We start from the raw sequence: 25,981 nt of genomic DNA on the forward strand, positions 1-25,981 counted from the left end.
AGATGATGTTAGCTGTGGGCTTTTCATAAATGGCTTTTATGATCTTTAGGTATGTTCCTTCTATCCCGACTTTCTCAAGGGTTTTTATTAAGAAAAGGTGCTGGATTTTGTCAAAGGCCTTTTCTGCATCGATGGATAGGATCATATGGTTCTTCTATTTTTTTTTGTTAATGTGATGTATCACGTTGATTGATTTGCGAATGTTGAACCAGCCCTGCATCCCAGGAATGAATCCCACTTGATCATGGTGAATAATTCTTTTTATATGCCATTGAATTCTATTTGCTAGTATCTTATTGAGAATTTTTGCATCCATATTCATCAGGGATATTGGCCTGTAGTTCTCTTTTTTGACTGGGTCTCTGTCTGGTTTAGGAATCAAAGTAATACTGGCTTCATAGAATGAGTCTGGAAGTTTTCCTTCCCTTTCTATTTCTTGGAATAGCTTGAGAAGGATAGGTATTATCTCTGCTTTAAATGTCTGGTAGAACTCCCCTGGGAAGCCATCTGGTCCTGGACTATTATTTGTTGGGAGATTTTTGATAACCGATTCAATACATAGAATTATTATCTATGTATTAATCAGCTGTGGTTACCAACTTTCTTCTATTTTTGTATCCATTCTCACTTTTTATTTTCTGGGATATTTTAAAAGCAAATCCTATTATGTCACATCACATTACCAGTAAATACTTTAGCATTTGTCTTGAAAAGATAGGGCCTAAAATATATTTAACCATGATACTCTCTAAATATCATCTAATATCCAAAGGTTGGAAACCAATTTGACAATAAATTTCATATTAAAAAAAAAAAAGGTTGAAGTGTATTTTGAGGGTAGAGCCAATAAGAGTGCTGCCATTTTGGGTGTTTGTGAAGAGAGAAATCAGAAGTCCATGGTTCTTGGCTGAGGTTCCAGGATGAGGAAGACTGGGAAGGAACATGCTATTGTGATAGTGTTTTGTTTTGTTTTTTGACTGTACTGGGAGACTAGAATCCTATTGAGATTTTAGTCATTCTGAAGAGGTATAGAATGGGTAGTTGAAACTTAGTGGAGAGGTCTGAAAATCTATGTGAAAGTCATCTGGCCACTTAGGGTGAGAGTCCAGACACTAGATAGTAAAGGGAGAAGTTCTGGGATGCTTTAAGAATTGAAAATGTAATAAGGGTGGAAAAGGCTGGGTGAAGATTTGAGAAAAAATGTCTGAAGAAGTAAGAGCACAATCAGGGAAATGTGGTGCTCTGGATTTAAAACAAATAAAGGGTTTGAAGCTGGAGGGTGTAGCTAATGCTGAGTAAAGTAAGGCTGAGAACTGATCCTTGGATTTAGCAGTATGAAGAGAGGCTGAAGTTGGAGGGATGGAGACAGAATCCTAATTGGAGAAAGCATGGGCAGTCACAAAGTGGAGGTATTGAATATAGATTGCTCTTTTGAAGACTTGAAGTAAAAATCACATTGTACCATCCTTATAAGGAGATACTTCATAATAATAAAAAGTAGTCACAGTACTTTATATATAATTTTATAGTTTACAAAATGCTTTCATAAATGTGTCTTACATGACATTCATAGATATCTTGATAGGTGTTGAAATGTCAGATGAGTTTATCCTATTTTAAAGACCTTACTCTTAGGAATAAGAGGCATTCTGAGGGTTGGCTGAACTAATTAATGTAGATCATAGTGGGGAATTGGAATTTGGGTCAACCTCTTGGCCAAGTCACATGGCTGATGCATGGGGAACTTGGACCCAAGTCCATGTCTTCTGATTCTTTTTTTTTTTCAATATATGAAATTTATTGTCAAATTGGTTTCCATACAACACCCAGTGCTCATCCCAAAAGGTGCCCTCCTCAATACCCATCACCCACCCTCCCCTCCCTCCCACCCCCCATCAACCCTCAGTTTGTTCTCAGTTTTTAAGAGTCTCTTATGCTTTGGCTCTCTCCCACTCTAACCTCTTTTTTTTTTCTTTCCCCTCCCCCATGGGTTTATGTTAAGTTTCTCAGAATCCACATAAGAGTGAAAACATATGGTATCTGTCTTTCTCTGTATGGCTTATTTCACTTAGCATAACACTCTCCAGTTCCATCCATGTTGCTACAAAGGGCCATATTTCATTCTTTCTCATTGCCACGTAGTGCTCCATTGTGTATATAAACCACAATTTCTTTATCCATTCATCAGTTGATGGACATTTAGGCTCTTTCCATAATTTGGCTATTGTTGAGAGTGCTGCTATAAACATTAGGGTACAAGTGCCCCTGTGCATCAGTACTCCTGTATCCCTTGGGTAAATTCCTAGCAGTGCTATTGCTGGGTCATAGGGTAAGTCTATTTTTAATTTTCTGAGGAACCTCCACACTGTTTTCCAGAGCGGCTGCACCAATTTGCATTCCCACCAACAGTGCAAGAGGGTTCCCGTTTCTCCACATCCTCTCCAGCATCTATAGTCTCCTGATTTGTTCATTTCGGCCACTCTGACTGGCGTGAGGTGATACCTGAGTGTGGTTTTGATTTGTATTTCCCTGATAAGGAGCGACGTTGAGCATCTTTTCATGTGCCTGTTGGCCATCCGGATGTCTTCTTTAGAGAAGTGTCTATTCATGTATTCTGCCCATTTCTTCACTGGGTTATTTGTTTTTCGGGTGTGGAGTTTGGTGAGCTCTGTATAGATTTTGGATACTAGCCCTTTGTCCGATATGTCATTTGCAAATATCTTTTCCCATTCCGTTGGTTGCCTTTTAGTTTTGTTGGTTGTTTCCTTTGCTGTGCAGAAGCTTTTTATCTTCATAAGGTCCCAGTAGTTCATTTTTGCTTTTAATTCCCTTGTCTTTGGGGATGTGTCAAGTAAGAAATTGCTACAACTGAGGTCAGAGAGGTCTTTTCCTGCTTTCTCCTGTAGGGTTTGGATGATTTCCTGTCTCACATTCAGGTCCTTAATCCATTTTGGGTTTATTTTTGTGAATGGTGTGAGAAAGTGGCCTAGTTTCATTCTTCTGCATGTTGCTGTCCAGTTCTCCCAGCACCATTTGTTAAAGAGACTGTCTTTTTTCCATTGGATGTTCTTTCCTGCTTTGTCAAAGATTAGTTGGCCATACGTTTGTGGGTCTAGTTCTGGGGTTTCTATTCTATTCCATTGGTCTATGTGTCTGTTTTTGTGCCAATACCATGCTGTCTTGATGATGACAGCTTTGTAGTAGAGGCTAAAGTCTGGGATTGTGATGCCTCCTGCTTTGGTCTTCTTCAAAATTCCTTTGGCTATTCGGGGCCTTTTGTGGTTCCATATGAATTTTAGGATTGCTTGTTCTAGTTTCGAGAAGAATGCTGGTGCAATTTTGATTGGGATTGCATTGAATGTGTAGATAGCTTTGGGTAGTATTGACATTTTGACAATATTTATTCTTCCAATCCATGAGCACGGAATTTTTTTCCATTTCTTTATATCTTCTTCAATTTCCTTAATAAGCTTTCTATAATTTTAAGCATACAGATCTTTTACATCTTTGGTTAGATTTATTCCTAGGTATTTTATGCTTCTTGGTGCAATTGTGAATGGGATCAGTTCTCCATGTTTTCTGAATCTAATGACACAGACTTTCTACTGTGTTACATTGTTCCTTTCATAAATAGGAGGTCATGATTCTCCCTTTTAAGAATGTCATCTTCAAAGGATAGGGTCTTTACTATAAAGTGCCCAAGTGTTTGTTTAAACAATTCGTTAGGATTTGTCATTCATGAATTTGAAACATTACCTTGAATTTGTCTCTCTTCCTAATGGTCTGGGGTACAAAACTGATGACCTAATGAAAAGAAGTATTCTAGTAATTGGGAGCAATAAAATTTATCCTGATCTTGAAAGGAATATGAATGACATAATGGTTGAATCCTCAAAAAGTAGAGATATTTTACTCATGACCATGAGTAAATCCCGACTGAAATCTGTTGGCATGATGTTAAGTCATGAAAAGTCAAGTCTAGAGGGACTAGAATAATACAGTCCAGGCATATAGTTTTCTGATGAGCTCACTATATAAGGGGACAAATCTGGGAATATCTTGAGGAATGAAAGTTGATATATACTTTATTAGACAATTTCTCTGGTCTGTCAGTTTTCTTGCTGGGCTTTGATGACAGCTGTATGGCAAACAGTCTACTACTGAGATCATTGTTCTGGAGTACAGGTATTCTTCATTCCTGACTAAAACAATATGCACATGCTCCAGGTATCAGAAGGCAAAGATAATTTAACTAGTGTTATTTAAGGGCTAGAGTTATATTTCCCACTAGTCTGTAGATTCCTTGATAACCATGGTTTGTATCTAGTTCCACTTGTAGCTCTGACACTCAGCCCCTGACTCAGAGTATCATTTTGCAGATATGGGGCAGTTTTGAATTCATTAATGAAGGGAGATGATACTTCACATGCTACTGAGTGGTGATCTAATTAAGAATTTTACCTACATCCATCCTATTGCTGAAAAACTCAAAATGATAAACATTACTAACTACTTAAAAACTTTCTTAAAAAGTGTGTAGGACTTACTGTGACTATAATTCTAGTAAGTAAATAAACTCATGATCTTCCACTAATATCCATAGTAGTGCTTTGTGCCACAAAAACAGGTTTACTATTTCCAGAAATACTAGGTTCTCTGACAAGAGCAAATAAAATCACACTAGAGACACCACTGCTTTATCCTCATTGGTATGGCATGTGTTATTACTTGGCATGTTAACCAGCTAATATTTCTTTTCTGGCTTAATAGACATTTGGTTCTTTCTTAACCTTTCTCTATATAGGAAAATTGATTAAGAATAGCAATGAGGGGGGCACCTGAGTGGCTTAGTTGGTTGAACATCTGACTCTTGGTTTCAGCTCAGGTCACGATCTCATGTTAGTGAGTTTGAGCCCTGTGTCAGGCTCCATGCTGACAGTGCAGAGCCTTCTTGGGTTTCTCTCACTCTTTCTCTGTGCTTACACACACACTGTGCTTACACACACTCTCTCTAAAATAAACAAACTTTAAAAAAATAGCAACATGAGGGGTGCCTGGGTGGCTCAGTCAGTTAAGTGTCTGACTCTTGATCTCGGCTCAGGTCATGATCTCATGGTTCGTGAGACTGAGTTCCACATCGGGCTCTGTGCTGACAGCACAGAGCTTGCTTGGGATTCTCTCTTTCCCCCCTCTCTGCCCCTCCTTTACTCACGTGCATGCTCTCTTTCTCTCTAAATAGATAAACATTAAAGTTTTTTGTTTTTTGTTTTTTTTTAATAATAGCAATGGAAAGCATAATACAGGCTTTTAATCCTGGAACCAAGATATTCAGGCATCATTCTCCTCCATTGGGAACTGTCTTTTTTGGGGGTGTTTTCAAAAAGAGTTGCTGTTATTCACTACTGATCTGGGTCAGAGCATATTCTCTGATTTCTCAAAATAAGGTGTGGCAATTTAGATGAAGAGAATGGTTGATCTACTCAGACTAAGGTAATAGCTTGTTTTTTTTTTTTTTTCCCCACCAAAATGTGTTCTTCATATGAGGAATATTTTAGGAATGGTGATTTTTTTTCCTATAGACACTCTAAGATATTTGGGTAGTAAGTGGTTATCAGTACAGTATTTTTTAATAGCAAACTACTAAAAATTTATCTTTCAACTTCATTTACTAATCATTGCAGTGAATTGGGCAACCCAAAGTTTTACAGACTTTTCCTCCAAAAGTTATAAGATGGAGTAGGGAGCACAAAGACTCATGGCAGCTGCTCATATTGACTTTACAGAATTGAAATTGGAATTGTTAGAAATTGAAATAGTTTAGAATGTAAAAGTAATCTAATTGCAAGAGCATGTCAATAGTAAAATTTGGAAGTGGGCTCTCAGTTTGTAGGGGTTGCTCTGCTGTGCCACCCATAGCCCCCTTCCAGACTGCAGAGCACATTTCCCCAGCTCTCAGGAGTGCTGCCTACATACAACTCTCAACTGTCAGGCCCCTCTGGGAATTGCCATTGGCTGAGGAGAACTGTTTTGTTCAAGGTCACCCCTTCTTGCTGAAGTCACACTTCATCCATTGAGTGAACAATGCCAAGGTATAATGGTCTGGCCCCGTTGATCTAGCTCTGAAGCTCCAGAGCTCCCCATGAAGTTGGCTAAACCTTTGTTGTGACTGTATCAATAGTCCAACTCCTCCCTCTGCCCAACTGTCTCCCTCACTCTCTCCCACGTGTCAGTGCCAAGAGAACTTAACTATAAACTTCTTGCACACAGATTTCCTTCTGAAGCTGCTGCCCAGAAATCAGACTAGACCTAAACAGCTCTGTTTTCTCCATGGCCAATCTAAGGCATTTCCTTCAGCATTCATATGTGAGAGAAGATTGTAATCATCTTCCTGGAAACGGTTTTCTTCTGACTTTCTTGTGGTCTCATCATCTCTTAGGCATCTGTTAATAGAATCCTACTAAGAATTTACAGAAGACAGGATCTTAGGAGGCTGATTCAGGACAAGTTTCAGTTTAGGGAAATGATCAAAGAGAATACACTTTCGTACAACTCTCAGTAGGCTTATTGTTCAGGTGAAACTTAGTGAATTGATTATTTTCTTTTGAGAATAGGAAGGCTAAATTGTGTGTCTGTTTCTGCATCTACATAATGCACAATAGAAGCTGCAAAAATTTATATAAATTAGGCAGGACATCTATAAAATTGATTACTTTTTCTCAGCAAATCACTGAACTGATTTATCCATGTTGAAGGACTATATCTTTTATCATCTCTCCTTCCTCCCACCCTTCCCCCTGGGCAAATTGGTATGCAAGCCTCTTCAGCAGCTGATCTCAGACCTCCCTGTGTGGCTCTGCCTCAGCATAAGCACTGTGTGAATAAGAAGGGAGGAAAAGAAGGGAAACATCTGCATTTTTCAAAATAAATAGATTCCAAAGATACAAATATTAGGCTTCTTCTCAATGTAATGAGATCCTGTTCACCAGTCTGTTACAGGATCAGGGCCAAGCTTTATGTCTTACTCTCCTGCGGCTCTGACAGCAGTGTGAGCAGGGGAAGAGCAGAGAGAGAGAGGGAGACACAGAATCTGAAGCAGGCTCCAGGCCATGAGCTGTCAGCACAGAGCCTGACGCGGGGCTCGAACCCACGAGCCATGAGATCATGACCTGAGCCTAAGTCGGACACTCAACCGACTGAGCCACCCAGGCACCCCTGTACTATTGTTCTTGATCAACTCTCTTCTGCTCTTTAGGGTCCATCCTCTTTCTAAATAGGCAAGATGTAGTAATCATTGAAAATGAGGTAAAAAAGAATAATAAATATAGATATATTAGGAACATGGGCTTTGTAGTTAGATAGACTTGGGTTCCAGTTCTGGCTCTGCCACTTACATGTGGCCTTGGAAGAGTTTTCTTATAATTTTTTCCTCCCCAATTGACCTTTAAATTTTTTTTTTCAACATTTATTTATTTTTGGGACAGAGAGAGACAGAGCATGAACGGGGAGGGGCAGAGAGAGAGGGAGACACAGAATCAGAAACAGGCTCCAGGCTCTGAGCCACCAGCCCAGAGCCTGACGCGGGGCTCGAACTCACGGACCGCGAGATCGTGACCTGGCTGAAGTCGGACGCTTAACCGACTGCGCCACCCAGGCGCCCCCCCCAATTGACCTTTAAAATACCAATCTATGTAATGCCAAAAATTCAAATTGTACACAAAAGTATACCATAAAGTGAAGTCTCCCTTCCATTCCAATTTTCCTCTTCATTTTCTTTCTCTAGTGGCAATCACTGAATGATTTCTTGCATTTCTTTTAAGAAATTTTCCATGTATTTAAGAATAGAGGTTATGTAGGTATATCCTTGCTTCGAACCAGTTAGAATCTTACCATGCATATGTAGTGCCCTGAACGTGCTTATTTTTAACCTAATAATGTAACTTAGAGGATATTTTATATTACGCATGCAACCTATCTTCTCAGTGGCTGAATTATATTCCTTCCATTGAGTAGATGGGCCATAATTAAATACATGTACCGTGGCACATCTGTCTAATCCTTATTGATGGGCATTGATAGTTTATAACATAATACTGCAGTAAACATCATTGTACATCCATCTTTGAACACTTGTATGATCAGTTGCTTAAAGTGAAATGCCTACTTCTAAGTGTGTGGGCATTACAATTTTTGATGTTACAAAATAAGGCAAATGTCTCTATTTCTCTGAACCTCAGTTTTGTATTCTATAAAATGGGAGTAGCAATAGTACCTATCTCATAGGGTTGTTGTCAGGATTAAATGAGGGAAGAAGATATACAAGGAGTGTTTCCAGATGTAACACATTAAAATACAGGATGTCCAGTTAAATTTGAAGTTCAGATAAACAATGATAATATTTTAGTATACATATGTTCCAAATATTGTAGGAGGTATACTTATATGAAAAAATTACTTGTTTATCTGAAATTCAAATTTAGTTGGGTGTCATTTATTTTTATTTGGAAACCTTGTATATGAAGGCATCAGCACAGTCCTTGGAATATAGTAAGCACTAAATAAATACTGGTTGCTATAATTCTTATTAGACATTTGGGGAAATGCTATCATTCAGCAAATGTTGTATTTTTTAAATGTTTATTTGTCTTGAGAAGAGAGAGAAAATTATGTCAGGGGCCCATGTCCGCAAGCTATTTTGGGATCAGCTGTTTTTATACACAGTGGTATATACTATTGCTCTTGATTAAATCCCTTCAGCTCTTGAGGGTCCATCCTCTTTCTAAATAGGCAAGATGTAGTAATCATTGAAAATGAAGTAAAAAAAGAATAATAAATATAGATATATTAGGAGCATGGGCTTTGTAGTTAGATAGACTCAGTTTCCAGTCCTGGTTGGATTGTGCATGTGCGCATGTGTGCATGAGTGGGGGAAGGGCAGAGAGAGGGGCAGAGAGAGAATCCTAAGCAGGGTCTTTACTGTCAGTTCAGAGACCCAAGCAGGGCTCAATCTTACCAACTGTGAGATCATGACTTGAGTTGAAATCAAAAGTTGAACCGACTCAGCCCCCCAGGTATCTCAGTCAACAAATATTTCTTGAGTTCCTGCTGTGAGTTAGGCATTATGCTGGGTCCTGAGGATACACTGGTGAATAAAACAAGGTCTGTGTGGGTAGAAGAATGTTTTTGTGTGTTACAGGTCTGATGTGAGCTTGAGGTTAAAGAAGGAACCAAAATCATTGATGTGGATTGACTGGTTAATTAGGGGAGGTCAATTATATTGACCTTCTTAATTATCTTATCTCTCTGGTACCCCAACATGTCTTTCATAGCTTTGAGGAAATTCTCTTTTCAGGCTCTAATGGGCAATCAGAAATATTAAAGTATGGAAAAGATGACAGGAACATTGAGGAGCCTGTTGAAGATCTCCTTATGTCCCTTAAGCTTCAGCAGTCAGCTTAAGATGTTCTGCTCAAAGCAAATGCTTGATTTCTAGCCTCTAGAGTCAATAGTTCAACAACAGGGAACATGGTAGGTACTATCTCACTCTTGGAATTGTGTTTTCTCAAGAAGTTTCTCAGCATAGCCTAGCTAGTAGCTCTGTATGTCACATTAGGAGGAAGCAGATTCAGAACAGTTTATTAATAGTTACTAAATACAGTTGCTATCTCTCACTATCTTTTCTCAGAGCTCAGATTATCTGATGTTCTGAGAATAGGTATATAGTTAGTGGGTGTATTTAAAAAAAATTCCTTCCTCAAAGTAATTCTAGTTGCCATTCAGTGGCAGTTTAACTTCATATGTTTTATGGTGACTTTGGAATTGAAATTTTATGAATTTTTTTCTTTAATTTTGGCTTATATTTAGCAATCAGCTTGTGAGTTTACTAAGGTAAAGTCTATACCATTACCACATCTATTTTACAAAAGCCTGATTCAAAGATGCATTAATTAGATTATGTCATTTCAAAATGTGAGATAATTATGTAATGATATGAAAATGGAAGCTTATTTAAAAATCTTGGAATTTCTGGATTCAGTGCAATTAAATGAATTAACTTGCTCTCAGAATATTCATATTTTTTAATTCCTTTATGAGAGCAGAAGGGCTTTCCCTGACAAAGGTAATAGCCAAGTCTGTGGACCCAGATATCTTCCTTGCAGCCCATGAGGCCATCCTGTGTCCCCCTCACAGAGCTGTGATGCAAGCTTGCTCCAAACACGAGCCCCAGAACAGCTGCACCACACATGGAGAGCCAGGGGAGTGTCTGTTTTCATTGTTTCAGGATGATGACGAAATGCAATCACTATACAAGCTAACATCTTAGAAGAAGTTTAGAAATATTTTGAAGATGAGCTTTAAATTAAATCTTCCGGTCTGCCCCTCTGGTCTTGTTGGTATGTCTTTGATGTGTTATCAGTGGTGGTTGTAGTAGGTAGGACAAGAAAAATGGTGGGATTTAACATATAGATGATTTAAATTTATTTTCAGGTCTTTATCAGTTTATACTTGGTCAGTAAGTTTGGATACTGTAAGTTTCAGTAAGTTTGGATAGCTAAGACCCTGAGTGCTCACTGAAACATATCTCTGATATCCTAGTTAATTGTAGTTATAATTATCTGCCAAGATAGAATAGGAAATAATATTAAAAATAATATTAAACCCCTCCCTCCTTGATTGTACTATACACTTACCAGATTTTTCGACATATACATTCAAATAAAGGGTTTAACCAAGATACCACACATAGCCTGTTGTTTACTAATATCCCATGCCCTTTTCTCACAAAACTCTAATTGGATCTGTAGAGTATTACTTCTCCTCCCTAAAACAATCCATTTTCTTCTTCTTCCTTTTATTCTTCACTTACTTTCTGTTAACTGTTTTAAGTCATAAGATGGCTTTCTGTCATAAGCTCACTTGGGAAGGATTATGCTGTCTTCTTGGCAGGGTGCTGTCCACAAATCTGACACATAGGTCTGTGTCTGTTGTTGGGGTTATTGATGAAATAAGCATCGGATACTGCTTGCTGTTTCTTGCCAGGTTGCTAATTAGTTTGGGATAATATTTCTTTCAAGGAAATTTCCCCCATGATTATGTACCTTGCCAACAATATTTTGCTTCAAGTTCAGAAAAATTTTGTGCCAACCTGCATTTTTGCCTGGTGAAGGTTTCCTATAGCCCATGGCCTGCAGAAATGATACTGTGTCCTGTGGAATTTGCACATATACATACCAGAAAGTTTTTAAGGTCTCAAATACTGTTAAATATAGACTTTGGAAGCAAAATATTTGGAATGCTCCTTTTTAGGGGAGAACTTTCCATTGGGGTAAGTAGAGAAAGGTAGGTGGTCAAGGTAGAGCAGGTGTTGGAAGATATCTGGAATAACAAAGGGGACTTCTGGGAAGAGGAACTCAGAGAGACTGATAGATACATGTTTTGGGCACAGGGCACGCAGGGCACACAGGTGGCAAGAGAGAAAAAGAGGACTTGGGTGAGATAAAGGATCCTGGGTTCATATGTGGTGTTCAGGTTTTTTCTGCTTTCTTTGCCTGTCAGATGACATTGGTAGATTAATAGTCAGATCTTAGCAAGATATTAGTAAATAATCTGAGTGTTTTTCTACTTTTGGAACTATTTAGTATGTGAGAAAGTAGAGGTTAAAATATAGGTAGGGGTGCAGGTACGTGTGAGGGGGGAAAGGCATGAGCACCTGGCATGAGGGAAGATATTTTGCTCTGCTTTATCTTTCTCCATATGGTTTTGATAAAGTTTCATGTTTATCGTATCAGTGATTCTTTGCATACTCTGGGGTTCTGCAAATTTGTTTTTTAACTTTTTAATAAAATTTTTTTAACATTTACTTTTTTTTTTTATTTAAAAAAAATTTTTTTTTCAACGTTTATTTATTTTTGGGACAGAGAGAGACAGAGCATGAATGGGGGAGGGGCAGAGAGAGAGGGAGACACAGAATCGGAAACAGGCTCCAGGCTCTGAGCCATCAGCCCAGAGCCTGACGCGGGGCTCGAACTCATGGACAGTGAGATCATGGCCTGAGACAAAGTCAGATGCTCAATCAACTGAGCCACCCAGGTGCCTCTGCAAATTTTTTTCTTAAAGAGATTTTGTTCTAGTATTTTTCCAAGTGTCTCAGTTAATTCAAGTAATTCCCATAGATAACACCACACTTACAATAATTTCTTTCCAATTGCTTTAGTTCTATAGAGAGAACTAAATAAATGTAAGATACTGTAATATTTAATACCTAAATATAAGATACTTCTATAAATATAAGAACTAAATGTAATAAGATACTGAACTTGAGAAAAGCAAGTTAGAATTCAAAAAAACCCCCCAAAACTCAGGTTTTGGTTTGTTCTCCCAAATAGTGGCTTTTGCTATCTATCTGTTCATACGTAACTATCAAAGGTGCATTTTGAAATGTGTAAGGTATCCCATAGAGCTCCCTTTTTACTTTGGTTGATTATCTATTTGGGTGGAAGAGTTAGGGTACAGTCCTTCCTAGAGATTTAGTAGATAGGATGGAGGAATAAGAGTTTGGAAATGAAACTTCATATCATCTGAGCTTCCCCTCAAAGCAGATGCACTTTCAGTAGACACTTCAGGGCAATTCAGTAGCAGTGCATTTTCCATAAATAAAGACGTGGTCTCCATCTCAGTCCATTCACATAAGCTTTTATCTGAGATACTGTCCCCTGAGAAATGCCACTCATGCTCCAAAGGAGGTAGTATCCAGGAGAAATAAATCAGCACATAATCCATACCTGTAAAAATAAACAAAATGAGATTTAGAAGGACTTCATGTGTTCTCCATTGTTCTTGAAGTAGATAAAGTGCAGAAAAGTATGGTATTGGAAAAACGATTGAATTCTGGCTAGAGATGAAAATGCTCCAATTGAAAACTTTCCAGAACAACATGTACTTGGATCCGTATTAAAGAAAAATTCTTTGAGTGTTTAAGCCAAATGACCCAGCAGGGTTGATAGTGTGAGGCATATTTCACAGTTGTATAAATATTTAAAACTGTTTTCCAGCGTATAAAACAAGTAAATTAGGTTGTTTTGTAAAATACCACACAATGAAATTAACCTGCCCACCTTAACTTGTTGGGGAACCTGCCCTTCTCATCCCAGCCTTCTCTCTTAAAAGGGGATTTCTGGGAAAGAAGTGTGGAGAAGGCTTTCAACTTGGAAAACAAAGCTGGTTTATGTTTCAGAGAATTTCAGATGGAGTGATTAGCATCATGGTATACTGCCACAGGTGTTCTGTTTCCAGATGGCCTGTCTTCCTAATGTGTCACAAGGGGCCAAACCAACTAGATTCAATAGCTTTTTATCATAAGTCCTTTTGAACGTGGTGAAGGGTAGACTAGGGGCTCCATTATATACATAAGCCTAAAAGAAAGCAGTGCAGCCTCTTGGCTAGGTGGTTCTCAATTATGAGCTATTGCTCCTGGCTATGAAAGTGCCACCAAGCCTGTTCTTCAGCCACAGGCTTATGGATGATGGGTAGGTGTTCTTTCTCATTCAGTCTCACAAGGCTGCTTTGATCCCCCATTGTTGTTCATGCCCTTTCCAAAATTTTTATTCTTTTCCTCTTACTTGCATTGTAGCTATTGCCTTGGACCACTTTCTTTTGCCTCCAGTTAAACAGAATTCTGAGACAATGGCAGTGATGTTTTATTTCTATATTTATTAATGTAGAGTCTGAGAAGAATGCTAATGACTAAATTTATTGCTACCCGCTCTTCACCCCTGCCCCCAGCCCAACCAGCCGATGTTTTGGCCAAGGAAATGCAAGCAAGAGTTAATAGCTGGTATACAAAGCTGGCACCATGGGGTGGTGACACCATGGAGCACACAGCCAAGGGTTAGGCATCTTGGGTTTAATCCTAGGGATACCCCCAACTCACTGGGTATCCTTGAGCAAATCACTTGACCTCTCTGGGCTTTAGTTCCCACATCACTCAGTTAAAAGACTTAGTTATATAAGGTCCTTTGAATTTTGCATTGTAGAAAAGTCTTCTGTTATATGATGTTTTATTGTAAATACATTTCCTTGATTCTTCTTTGTTAATTAAAAAATTTATTTTGTTTTTGTTCTTAGACTGCAGAATGAAAAATGGATGAATGTCAAAGTGGGAGACATCGTTAAATTAGAAAATAACCAGTTTGTTGCTGTGAGTATTTAGTACAATTTAAAGAATGTATCTCAGGTTAAAATAGCATATGTACTGAAGTATTTATATTTGAAAATTTGGTAAATCTGTACTAATTAATAATAGTTAAGAAAAGAATACCAGAACGTATTACTAAAAAGTCTCAATTATAAAATGTTGAAAAAGACATATTAATTAATTACTTTGATAGCCTGAGTGATTATCTCTTTGTCTATTTCCTTTGTGATCTTTTTTCTTTTTTTGAGAGAGAGAGAGAGAGAGAGAGGAGGGGAGTGGCAGAGGGAGAGGGTAAGGGAGAGAGGGAATCTTAAGCAGGCTCTATGCCCAAAGTGGAGCCCAACACAGGGCTTGATCCTAGGAACTCTGAGATCATGACCTGAGCCAAAATCAAGAGTCATATGCTTAACCAACTGAGCCACCCAGACCCCCTCCTTTGTGATATTTTAAATCAATAGACATAGAAGATCTTAAATGAAGCTATCATTTCATATAAAAGATTTTAAAATGCTCCAGTACTTTAAGAACAGTTATTTCTCACATATTTTGAATACTATCCCTTAATAATAGGATTATTACTGTTAATTTGCAATATAGTTGAAGAAGATAACCAGAGGACAAAAAAATGTATGCTTCTTCCTGAATAATCACAATAAAAAATTTCTATTGGTCTGAACTAATAAAATGCTATTTATGACATTTTGCTTTGCCTATCAAATGTACTATAATTTATATTCTCAAGCTTCCTATGTTACAATTTCCTTGATAAAATTCAAGGGGTCACTTCAATGACTAAAATATATGTGATGAACTGTAGCTCACATTAAATGAAGGGCAAGAAAACTAATCAGATGAGAGATTGAAAGTTCAAGTTATTGTAGTCTTTATGTCAAATACATATTAGTTATGAAAATTTGTGTTCAGTACAGTTTTATGTATCAAGTTGTGTCCTTCATTAAATCTGAGGTATTTTCCCATAGGAAAAAGGAGTGACCCCAAGATCTCTTTACAAGAATAACTCAGTTGTGGGGCACTTGGGTGGCTCAGTCGGTTGAACATCAAACTCCAGCACAGGTCATGATCTCGCCTTTCCTGAGTTTGAGCCCTGCATCAGGCTGTCTGCTGTCAGCACAGAGCCCCTTAGAATCCTCTGTCCCTCTCTCTCTCTGCCACTCCCTTTCTCACCCCCCCCCTCAAAAATAAATGTTAAAATAAGAATAACTCAGTTGAGACTCCTAAAGATTCACTTTCAGAAATAGTCTTCTTTCATTAATGCACTGTCTGCGTATACTGATCCTCTGGAACAGCCTATGTTAAGAAGACTACTCAGTGGTCAGACCATTTACCAAAGAGCTCACCCGCTAAATGGAGAAGTGTTTATGTCCCTGACAACATCGATTCTTTGGAAAATAGCTGAGAACCAAAAATAAGTACAAAGGGGTTGGCACAGCCAAAAGAGAGGTTTCAAAGTCCACATACTGTGGCCTAGGCTCCTTATACGTAGGACGGTATGCCAGGTTCTCACAGTTTACAATTGACACTTGATCAACATGGGTTTGAACTGCGTGGGTCACCCCCCTGTCCCTGCCCTTACTGGTAGGTTTTTTCTGTATATATATATATATATATATACACACACACACACACACATATATATATATATGTATATATACACACACACATACATATATATATGCACTATATTTATATTTTTCCCTATATATATACACTATACAGTACTACAAATGTATTTTCTCCTCATGATTTTCTTAGCATTTTCTTTTCTCTAGCTTACTTTATGGTAAGCATATAGTGAATAATACATATAACTACCAAAATATGTATTAATTGACTGTTAATGTTATCCTTAAGGCTTCTGGTTGATAGGGTATTAATAGTTAAGTTTTTTGGGAGTCAAAAGTTACACTGCATGGATTTTTGACTGAATGGGGGTTGGCACCCCTAGCCCCATGTTGTTAGATTAGACGCAACTCAAATTAGCTTATCCAGCTTATTTTCCAGCTCATTAAAGATTAGCAGCAATACACTAGGGAGTGGCATCTGCTGGTTCTAACCTGTAGGAAAGATGCAGACAGATACAGGTATCTCTTGTTATCTGAAAGTAGAGCGGTCCTGTGAAACCTTCAATAAGCCAATATAGCACAAATCAAAGACTCTTACCCTTAATTCATATGGAAAACTTTTTTGAGTATTCCCAGGCCCCCAAAATAATCTCTCTTAGGCCTTTCTGATACCTTAGGACACATCTTGCTAATGATGCACAAAATAAGTCAAGATAAAGCACAAATGCTCACAGACAGTTCAAAGTTTTGGAGGCTAGACACTGAGATGTTGAGGATAGTTCTGGGAGAAGGAGCTTGGTGGGGACTCTCTTGCTCTCAGGTGCACAGTACTTCTGTAAGCGTTCACTACAAACTTGTATGCTACTTATGCTTTTCCTTCTTTTCATAAAGGTAAAAATCCTTTTCATATTTCTTTTGGTTAGTGAAAACAAGTACTGATATAGTTCTTTCATGAAGTGGTGTAATGAAAACTTTCAAAAAGTTGAGGATACCTGTGTAGTGTAAGGGCAGTGAAGTGAATTGGGTTAGAACTGAGTCTGCTCCATTCCTTCAGTGACAGCACTGTATCTTCTCTGCCTATGGTTTCTTCATGTGTCAATCAAGGTGCCAGACCACTATATCATCCCAAAAATCCCTTCCAGTCCTGTGTGCTAATTCTCTATCTGAACTGAGATGACTACAGGATTCTTGAAGGCAAAGAGCACATTGATCTGGCTGGTCTCTCACACCTAGTGCCATGTTGGGTCATGGTGGGCAGACAGCAAGTGATGGCTGAATGAATAAATGTCAGTGTTTTGTAAGAGAGAAGACAGAGGGGAAAATGGATATAAACTTTGGAAATTCAGAGTGTTCTGGCTCAATGGGATACTAATATACATCTGTGTGCTCTAAGAAAAGGTCACATATATTCAGGATTCTTTGCTTAAGAAGAAAAGTCTTCATGTAATTTAATTTAGTTCTGCATTCAATTAAAATGATTACAGTGAAAAAGTTTTGGTGCAACTAGATGGTTAACCTTCACTTTTTAAAAACACTGGCATATGTGGAATTCTAAAATGTGTGCATTCAAAAAAATGTTTGGCAACTACTTTGTCCCAGGAATGGCACTAGATTATAATGGAATTAGAAAAAATTAAAGTGTGCCACACATGTAACTATTATTTTATTTACAATTGAATATTTCAGTGGCAATGCTAGACATATTCCCACTTCATGTATTCATAAAAACAGTGTATTTAAAGAGCCCCCTGCATGTGCTCTAACAAGGATAAATATTAGACTGAAATCACTTGTTCACTAATCTATATTCTAGTATGTTCATTTATCACATTCTTTGGGGTGAATCCAAGAAAGGCAGAAATCAAACATATGTCCCAAATCTCCTAACTCTATAGGACCTCCTGGGTAACTTATCTGTGCTCCAATTTTCCCTCTGGCCTTGATATTCTAATTTGTATTTCCCCTCATCTTTATTCTTCATTTAGTTATATTTTCTATGTTATGGTACATGTGCTTGCTTTGCTTTTGCAAAACTGTCTATGGAATGATGCATGGAAGGCAAGTGTAAGTGCACACATCAGGTGAAAGAAGACCAGTTCAATAGGTGTTTCATTAGCGTTAGTTTAAAATGAATCACACATTTAGACAAATTTCCATGAAGTCAGTGATCCATGTGTCCCAGCACTGTCCAGTAGAACTTCCTGCAGTGAGATGTGCCTGGGTGGCTCCGTTGGTTAAGCATCTGAGTCTTGATTTCAGCTCAGGTCATGATCTTGAAGTTTGTGGGTTTCAGCCCCTCAGCAGGCTCTGTGCTGACAATGCAGAGCCTACTTGGGATTTTCCCTCTCTCTCCCCTCCCCCACTCCCTCTCTCTCTCCCTCTCTCTCTGTCTCAAAATAAATAAACTTAAAAAAAAAAAAAGAACTTTCTGCAGTGACGGAAATGTATATTTGTGCTGTCCAGTGTGACAGCCAACAGCCCCATGTGGACACTGAGTGCATAAAATGTGACTAGTGCAACTGAGGAACTGAATTTAAAATTTTATTTAATTTCAATTAAAATTTTTTTTTAAATGTTTGTTTGAGAGAACTTGAGTGGGGGAGGGTCAGAGAGAGAGAGGGAGACACAGAATCTGAAGTAGGCTCTGGGCTCGAACTTGTGGACCATGAGATCATGACCTGAGCCAAAGTTGGACGCCCAACCAACTGAGCCACCCAGGTGCCCCTAACATTTTATTAAATTTTAATTAATTTTGATTTTTAAAAACATTTAGATTTAGATAGCTATATGTGACTTGGGGCTGTTTGATTGGATGGCACAGATGTGGCCTTTTTATTGTGGCTACATGATGGGATGGGAATGCTTATTCTCCATCTTCTGTACATCCAGTTCTTTACATTTTCACTTGGAGGGGCAGCACCAAAATAATCTTTTCAGCTTTTTGTACTACCTTGCCCACATCCCTCTCCCAGGAGTGACTTCTGTGATTGCTGGGTTTGGGGGCAGGGAGTGGTGCCCATGACCCAGAGCCTCCTTCCTTCCCCTTCTCTTTGGGCTCTGCCTGTGTTCACAGTACATTCAGCCCTGCTCTTTCATTCCAACAATTTTATAAAAGCAAATCCTTGTGGTGGAGGTGCTTGGAAGGTCCAGGTAGTTTAGAGCTCCCTTTATCTACAGCTAGGTGAACCTAACAGGGATCAAGTATTAGCAAGCCCATTTGGCCCACAGACCTATAGCCTGTTCTCCAGCAGCTTTATTAATAACAAGGATGATGTGTTTATCTCCATTGATCTTGGTCTGATTCCTATAATTATAGTTCTATTGGTTTAATCTTTGGATAAGTGAAGAAAGGAGTTCTTCAAATGCCAAAACTCTGTAGTGTCTCTTGATTATCTCACTTTGTTTCAGAATTTTTCTATGTCTGTCTAGCTACTTGGCATCTACAAAACTTTTTCTAAGGGCCAATGTTTTTATGGGTGAACTGCTATAATAATTTAGAAGTATGAATATACCTCCTGCTCCCTGAGGATTAGCTCATTTAGTCTTTACATTAGCTCAAGGAAGGCAGGGTGTTCTATTATTGTTCCCATTTTACAGATGAGATAACAGTGCCATCAAATAGCTTGCCAATAGGAGAGCTAGGAGTTAAACACAGGCCATCTGGATTTTAACTCCACTCCTAATTACTACCATATGCTGGCTCCTTACCCCATTAAAAGTTATCCCAACTGCCTTGAACCTGGGTTTCCTAAGTTAGGGTCTTCAGGCTTGGGTGCTGGAAGTGAAGTGACCACAGAATGTTGTACCTAATACTGATGCATAACCTCTAGTTGTTCATACTTAGAATTCTAAATTAATTTATGTCAGCTTATTCTATTTTAAGCAAGGAAAGGAGCTTGCCTGTGATGGCTAATTAGCTGGCATATTCAGAAGTTACCTTTGTTTTCCAGACAAGGAACCCTCACTACTCACTTAAAGAGAAATTTTAAAACATGTTTGGGCTGAACTTCCAGAGCTCCTAGTTTAATTTTGGGACCAGGAGGGGAAAATGTAGAGTGTGATTCACTTACTGCAATGAGATTGGCTTGCATGAGAAGAACCAAGTAAATGGTCAGACAAACACACTGCAAAGGTCTTTATTAGTGCCGGAACTTGGACCCTGGGAGCCAGGCACACCTTCCTCCTTTACTTGACAGCAGTAACCTCGTTTTGTTTTCATTTTCCTACCTGGTGGTAGAAATAAACCCCTTACTGGACATGACCATATTTGAACATTTGAACGAGTGTCCTCTCTTCCTCTACTGTCCCCATCCCCCCAGAAGAAGGGCATTCATTTTTTAGGTGTTTACAACAGTAAAGGTTTTGTTTTAAAACAAAGGCATTCGTCTGCTACCTGAATTGGAAATATCACCTTTAGAAATTAAAGAACTAGAAAGATGAATCTGACCTCAACTCCAGTACTGACCAAGGGTGGGCTTTGGCTCTCTCACCCATCAGGGCATCTCGTATCATTTTTTGCAGCACCTTAGTCCCTTCCAGAGAGGCCATGTGGTGATCTCATTGCCCTCTTTGTTATTTAAAATTCTATAGCTTCAAGTCAGAATTACTTGCTTCACACTAATTGTTGTAAAGAAGCCCTCTTTCACTTTTAAAAATATGTGAGACAGTAGAAAGTTGAATATTTCCAGAGGAAGATTTTTTAAAACATTTGTGTAAGCTGCACTGAAAAAGAAGCTTCTTGCTAAAGTATAGAGAGGTAGCATGCCATTTTCTACATTAGAAAAAAATACATGGTCAGTGTTCTGTTTATAAGCAATTATTCATTTGTGGGGGTGAGGGGTGAAACATACAAGGTAAGGATTTTTTTTTGACTAAAGAAAGTAAAAATTAGTAAAGTAAGTAAAAGCTATGATCATTATTATTCTCCTTTTCTCCTTTCTTCCATCCTTTTCTTATTCTTCTCAAATAGTTAATTATTAAAAACATGTTTTAGATGTATCTAATACATGTTAGTAGACACTCAACATGCATTTGTTTGATCTGAAATTTAAACTTTAAATAAAAATATCACCTACAGTCTTACACATTTTCATTTTTACAACTCCATCCTGATTCTTGTCTGTATCAAACCTATTTTCCTATAAGTATACTCATACTCCATGAGCCATTTTGGATTTTTATTTTGGGACTACAAAAGTAAAAGATAATATTGTAGATAGTAAAGAAGATAAAGAGCTCCATGTACCAGAATGACTTAATAGGGAGATTCAGATAGGACATTCCAATTAATTCTACAAATTTATCTTTTCATCAGGTTATGGGGTTAATATCCCACTATTCTTAACCATTGTGGTTTTGGTTTTTAAACACCAACAAAACAAAACAAAACACTTTCTGTTTGTCCTGGTCCAGTGATTTTGTAGCCACCCAGAGGAAAGAGTATACATCTGGGAACAGAGTTATAAATTCTAGTTCTAGCTCTGCCCTTTAAACTGTGTGGCATGAGCAGGGCATTACATCCCTTAGGGCCTTTTAGAAGTGACAAAGCTCTCACCATGACTTTGTAAAGGCTATGGATGTTACATGAATTAACTTAGTTCATCTACTGCTTGTGGGGCCAGAGATAAATTTCCCAGATTTCTTATTCACACAACAGGAACAATATTATCTTCTCACAGGATTTTTGAAAGAATAAAGTGACAGAATTGTGGAGAGTGTTTTATAAACTCTTAAAGAATTGTACAGCTTTTAGGTGTTCTCATTGCTTGAGATTTTGCTTTATTCTGAATTCTTCAATTCAGCAAACATTAATTATGCCTAATCAATCTATGAGGACAGTGTTGTTGCTTGTGAGAACTCAAAGGTGTTCAGTGGATTCTTAAATTTCCTCTGATTGAAGTATTTGTTTAAGGTTTCTATGAAGCAATTGCTTGGGCTTTTTGTTGTATGTGGAAGGTGGAGGAAAGGGCATTGTGTTGGAAAACACTGCTTCATCCTTGGGGGACATAGTTGAACTTCTCTTGGAAGGACATGGGGAAAAGTCACCAATAATTGAGAGAAGAAAGTACAAATGGTATCTGAGGAAGATGTTTTTGGTAGGAATCAACGACTATTTTCCTGGCACATTTGTGAGTTCCAATAAATGTGCTTTCGTTTCCTTGTTGTTTTTTTTTTCTTTTTAATGTCTATTTATTTTTGAGAGAGAGAGAGAGAGAGAGACAGAATATGAGTGGGGGAGGGGTAGAGAGAGAAGGAGACACAGAATGTGAAGCAGGCCTCAGGCTCCAGGCTGTCAGTACAGAGCCTGACATGGGGCTTGAACTCACAAACCGGGAGATCATGACCTGAGTGGAAGTCAGATGCTCAGCTGACTGAGCCACGCAGATGCCCCTCTTTCTCTGTTCTTAACTCCTGCTCATGTCTCTGCCTGGGGAGACCTCCCGTTATTCCATCCAGAATCTTCCATAAAGCCATTCGTTGGCTACCAACCTGATGTACTCTACCTCATTTGCACTTCCCCCATAGCACTTTGGTAATAAGACCTTTAGAACCTGTATTGTATTCGGCCTTTACTAAACTATAAAATCCTTGAAGGAAAGAGGTTTTTATTCATTTTAGTATTCTAACCTTAAATTGCCCGGATTCATGTGTCACTTGTGGCCTCAAACAAGTTACTGAACCTCTCTGGGCCTCACTTTGCTCATCTGTGAAGTGGGAATAACAATAAGACCTACACTACAGGATTTCTGTGGGAGTAAGCTCTCACTGAACACTGGTGTTACAAACCCCTGCAACTCAGACACAAGTTTCTGGATCCACTAAGAATTGGGTACCCTGGCAGATACTGAACGGGTCAGCTTCAGGAGGCCTGGTCTGGGACTCAGAGTCATGGGCTGGTTGGGCTCTAAGACCTCCCTTATGTTCCTCCACGTCTGGCCCAGCACCTCTGACAAAAGCATGATGACCAGGGACTGACAGGGCTGTTATTGCATCCCTCTTCTCCTTTTCTTTTCAGAATTCTTACTGAGTACACCTGGAAATAGGAGTGCTGCATGATTGTGAGTGGGCAGACCACTTATTTCTCTGCATGCCCCCTCTTGGTCCTGCCCCTTCACATTTCCTTCTCAACTATAATGAATTTAAAAACTTCAAGGGAGCAAAAAGGAACACCAAAGCTCAGTCAGTGGGGCAGGGAGAATAGGGATGAATGAAGGGCATGCAGAGATCAGGGAATAGGGAAGCAGGAGCAAGGTTCAGAAGTCATCAAAGAAAAAGATGACAACAGAAGGGACAGGAAGAGTGGGGAAGGTTGAAGGTAGGAAGGTAGTTGTCCCAGCTTCCCAGGAGGTAGTCAGGGCAGGTGTTTGCTTAGAACCTGTGGGCTTTTGGGGGCGCCTGGGTGGCGCAGTCGGTTAAGCGTCCGACTTCAGCCAGGTCACGCTCTCGCCGTCCGTGAGTTCGAGCCCCGCATCAGGCTCTGGGCTGATGGCTCAGAGCCTGGAGCCTGTTTCCGATTCTGTGTCTCCCTTTCTCTCTGCCCCTCCCCCGTTCATGCTCTGTCTCTCTCTGTCCCAAAAATAAATAAACGTTGAAAAAAAAAATTAAAAAAAAAAAAAAAAAAGAACCTGTGGGCTTTCTAATTCTCAGTCACAGCCTTTAGGAAGTTGAGTTACTGTTCAGGAGAGAATCCACTTGCCAAATGGTGGTGCCTCAGTCACATGTTCTGAGCCAGCAGTGGATGACTCCTCCCTTTGTCTAACAAAAATATAAGTATTAAGCTGCTAAACTCAATATTAAATAGGAATGTTGAATCAGACTTACTGTACAGTTTAGAAGAGAAGTTGCTCTAGATACAAATCAAGATCTTTCTCTGTACTTCATAACTATTTTCAGTCACAGATGATGATCGAGAATTCTGGATTTTGTGTAAAATGATCCTACTAAGCTCAAGGGAGGAAACGCATAGGCCCAAAGAACATGAAGTTATACTGCTATCATATTCACTGATATTTAAATTGTGAGAAGTAAGACCAAGGTAAATTTTCAAAAACATTTTTTTCTCTTTAAAAACATAGTGGGTAATTTGGCTCAAGAATGGTGTACAACTCTTTACATATTCTCTCTATGGTGGGTTTGCTGTAGGCACGTTGTGATTAGTCAGAAAATAATTTTTGCCTCCTCAGGCCTCTGTGACTCTTGTATTAGAGCTGAAGAGGAGTCTTGATAATATAAACCCATTTATAGGTTTAGGGGCTTGTCACTGAGTTGTTTCTTAATTCTGTTTTGTCACAATTGAAACAAAACTGAACATGCACATGTATACCCACACACAGACGTCCCTTGCCTATATTTGAGTTGGAAATATAAAAGCTTGAGGCAATGAAATGAGTGGGTTGATTATAAATTTAATCTCCAGGACTTGGGGTGCTTGGGTGGCTCAGTCCGTTAAACATCTGATTCTTGATTTTCTCTCAGGTCATGATCCCATAGTTTGTGGGGATTGAGTCCCATTTTGGCTCCAAGCTGATAGTGTGGAACCTGGTTGGGATTCACTTTCTCTCTCTCTTTCTTTCTTTCTTTCTTTCTTTCTTTCTTTCTTTCTTTCTGCCCTTCCCTTCCCTTCCCTTCCCTTCCCTTCCCTTCCCTTCCCTCCCCTCCCCTCCCCTCCCCTCCCCTCCCCTTCCCTCCCCTCCCTCCAAACAAAAATTTAAAAACCCAAACCTCCAGGACTTGAGAATGAGACAATTCTAATAATTGAAAAAACAAAGGTAAGAAAATTGCACAGATTTGGAATGCCAATTGTACATTCAAACAGTGCAACACGCTTGTTAGGCTAATGTGTCAAAGTAATTGTTAGAATTTTAGTGAATTCATTTTAGATCTTCAATTCTTTCAGAATTTCATAAAAACCCTTATTTAAAAATGAAATTTGAAATGAACGATTCCCCAGTATAGGAAGCAGCCAGAATTCTAAAACCGAATTGTGAAAGGTCATTTTTAAAGCTCAAATGGACAGCTGAACGGAATGATTTATTTCTGTGAAAGACCAACTACTTAGTTTCTGAATGTTGTCTGCTGTCACTTATAGCATTTTCTATTCTATCTTGCCTCTTGCTTAGCCCCTGTTTTATATTATCTTTTCCCTTCTTTATACCCATCATCTTTTTCCTTTTTTTATGTTTTTATTTTATTTTTTTTTTAAATTTTCCGTGCCTGCCTTATTTTTCTGTGATTTTCAATTTCTTCCTACTTTACTTCTGTCTTTTCCCCATCAGCTTTGCCTACCCCCTACTCTTAAAGGATAATACTAGGGAATTAAAATGATCTTACTTATTGGGGAAAGTTGTATATTTTCCATTAGTAATTATCAAGACAAGAAAGTAGAATTTTATATATATTTTTGCAAACAAAAAAGTAAATGAAGTGGCTATAAATTTATATGATACCCCCTAGCCCTTGCTTATATTCTGATATTCAATGGGTATGCTCAACAGGAACAGAGAAGTAGAGGGAAGGCTGTATTTGAGGCATGTAGCAGAAAAGTGGAACAGGATTTTACCTCTCTCATTTTTTTTCCTAAGGCACTCCTGGCTCATTAGTAAGTAGTGGAGGGATGATCCAACATAGAAGGCTTTCAACCACTCTTCCCTTCTCAAGTGTTCTTGATGATTTTTTTTTAAAATAGGCTGATCTGCTTCTCCTATCAAGTAGTGAGCCACATGGCCTCTGTTATATTGAAACTGCTGAGCTTGATGGGTAAGTTATTAAAGAATAATGAATTAGATTGATTTTTAATTTAACAGTAATAGCTTTAGGAACAGGACTTAACCTAAATCTTATTTTTCACTTAATTTTCTTGGAACAACTAGGAATATAACTTGCAAATTCTATTTGTTAATTACTTTGTGGATCTGTAGAAAGCTCTTTTCTCTTGAATTTATTTTCTTTGAGAAACAGTGAGTTAAATAGATCTATGTCTATTTGGCCTGGGTGGTCCTACCCTTGATTTAGGCAGTAGCTAAAATAGTGCTGAGAGGGAAATTTATGGCACTAGATGCATACACTTGAAAAGAAAAATAGAATCTCGAATCAATAATGCAATATCCCATCCCAAGAACCTCTAAAATAACAGTATAAACCCAAAGTAAACGAAGGAAGCAGATGAAGACGAGCAGAAATCAGTGAACTTGAAAGCAGAAAACCAAAA

The 25,981-nt window shown here is 38.5% G+C and overlaps 1 protein-coding gene across 14 annotated transcripts in view; it reads left to right on the forward strand.

Moving 5' to 3' along the window:
* ATP8B4 (ATPase phospholipid transporting 8B4 (putative)) overlaps positions 1-25,981 on the forward strand; it is a 268,475-nt gene that overhangs the window by 126,786 nt on the left and 115,708 nt on the right. For all 14 annotated transcript variants that reach the window (XR_007152769.1, XR_007152768.1, XR_007152767.1 and 11 more), the window contains 2 exons: positions 14,122-14,194; positions 25,460-25,530. Coding sequence is in view for 11 of the 14 variants with exons in the window: in XM_047861372.1 (XP_047717328.1) it covers positions 14,122-14,194; positions 25,460-25,530 (144 nt within the window). In the remaining 3 variants the exon portion in view is untranslated. The remainder of the gene's footprint in view (positions 1-14,121; positions 14,195-25,459; positions 25,531-25,981) is intronic.

The sequence above is a fragment of the Prionailurus viverrinus genome, chromosome B3 (genome assembly GCF_022837055.1).
Source record: "Prionailurus viverrinus isolate Anna chromosome B3, UM_Priviv_1.0, whole genome shotgun sequence".
Lineage (NCBI taxonomy): Eukaryota > Metazoa > Chordata > Mammalia > Carnivora > Felidae > Prionailurus > Prionailurus viverrinus.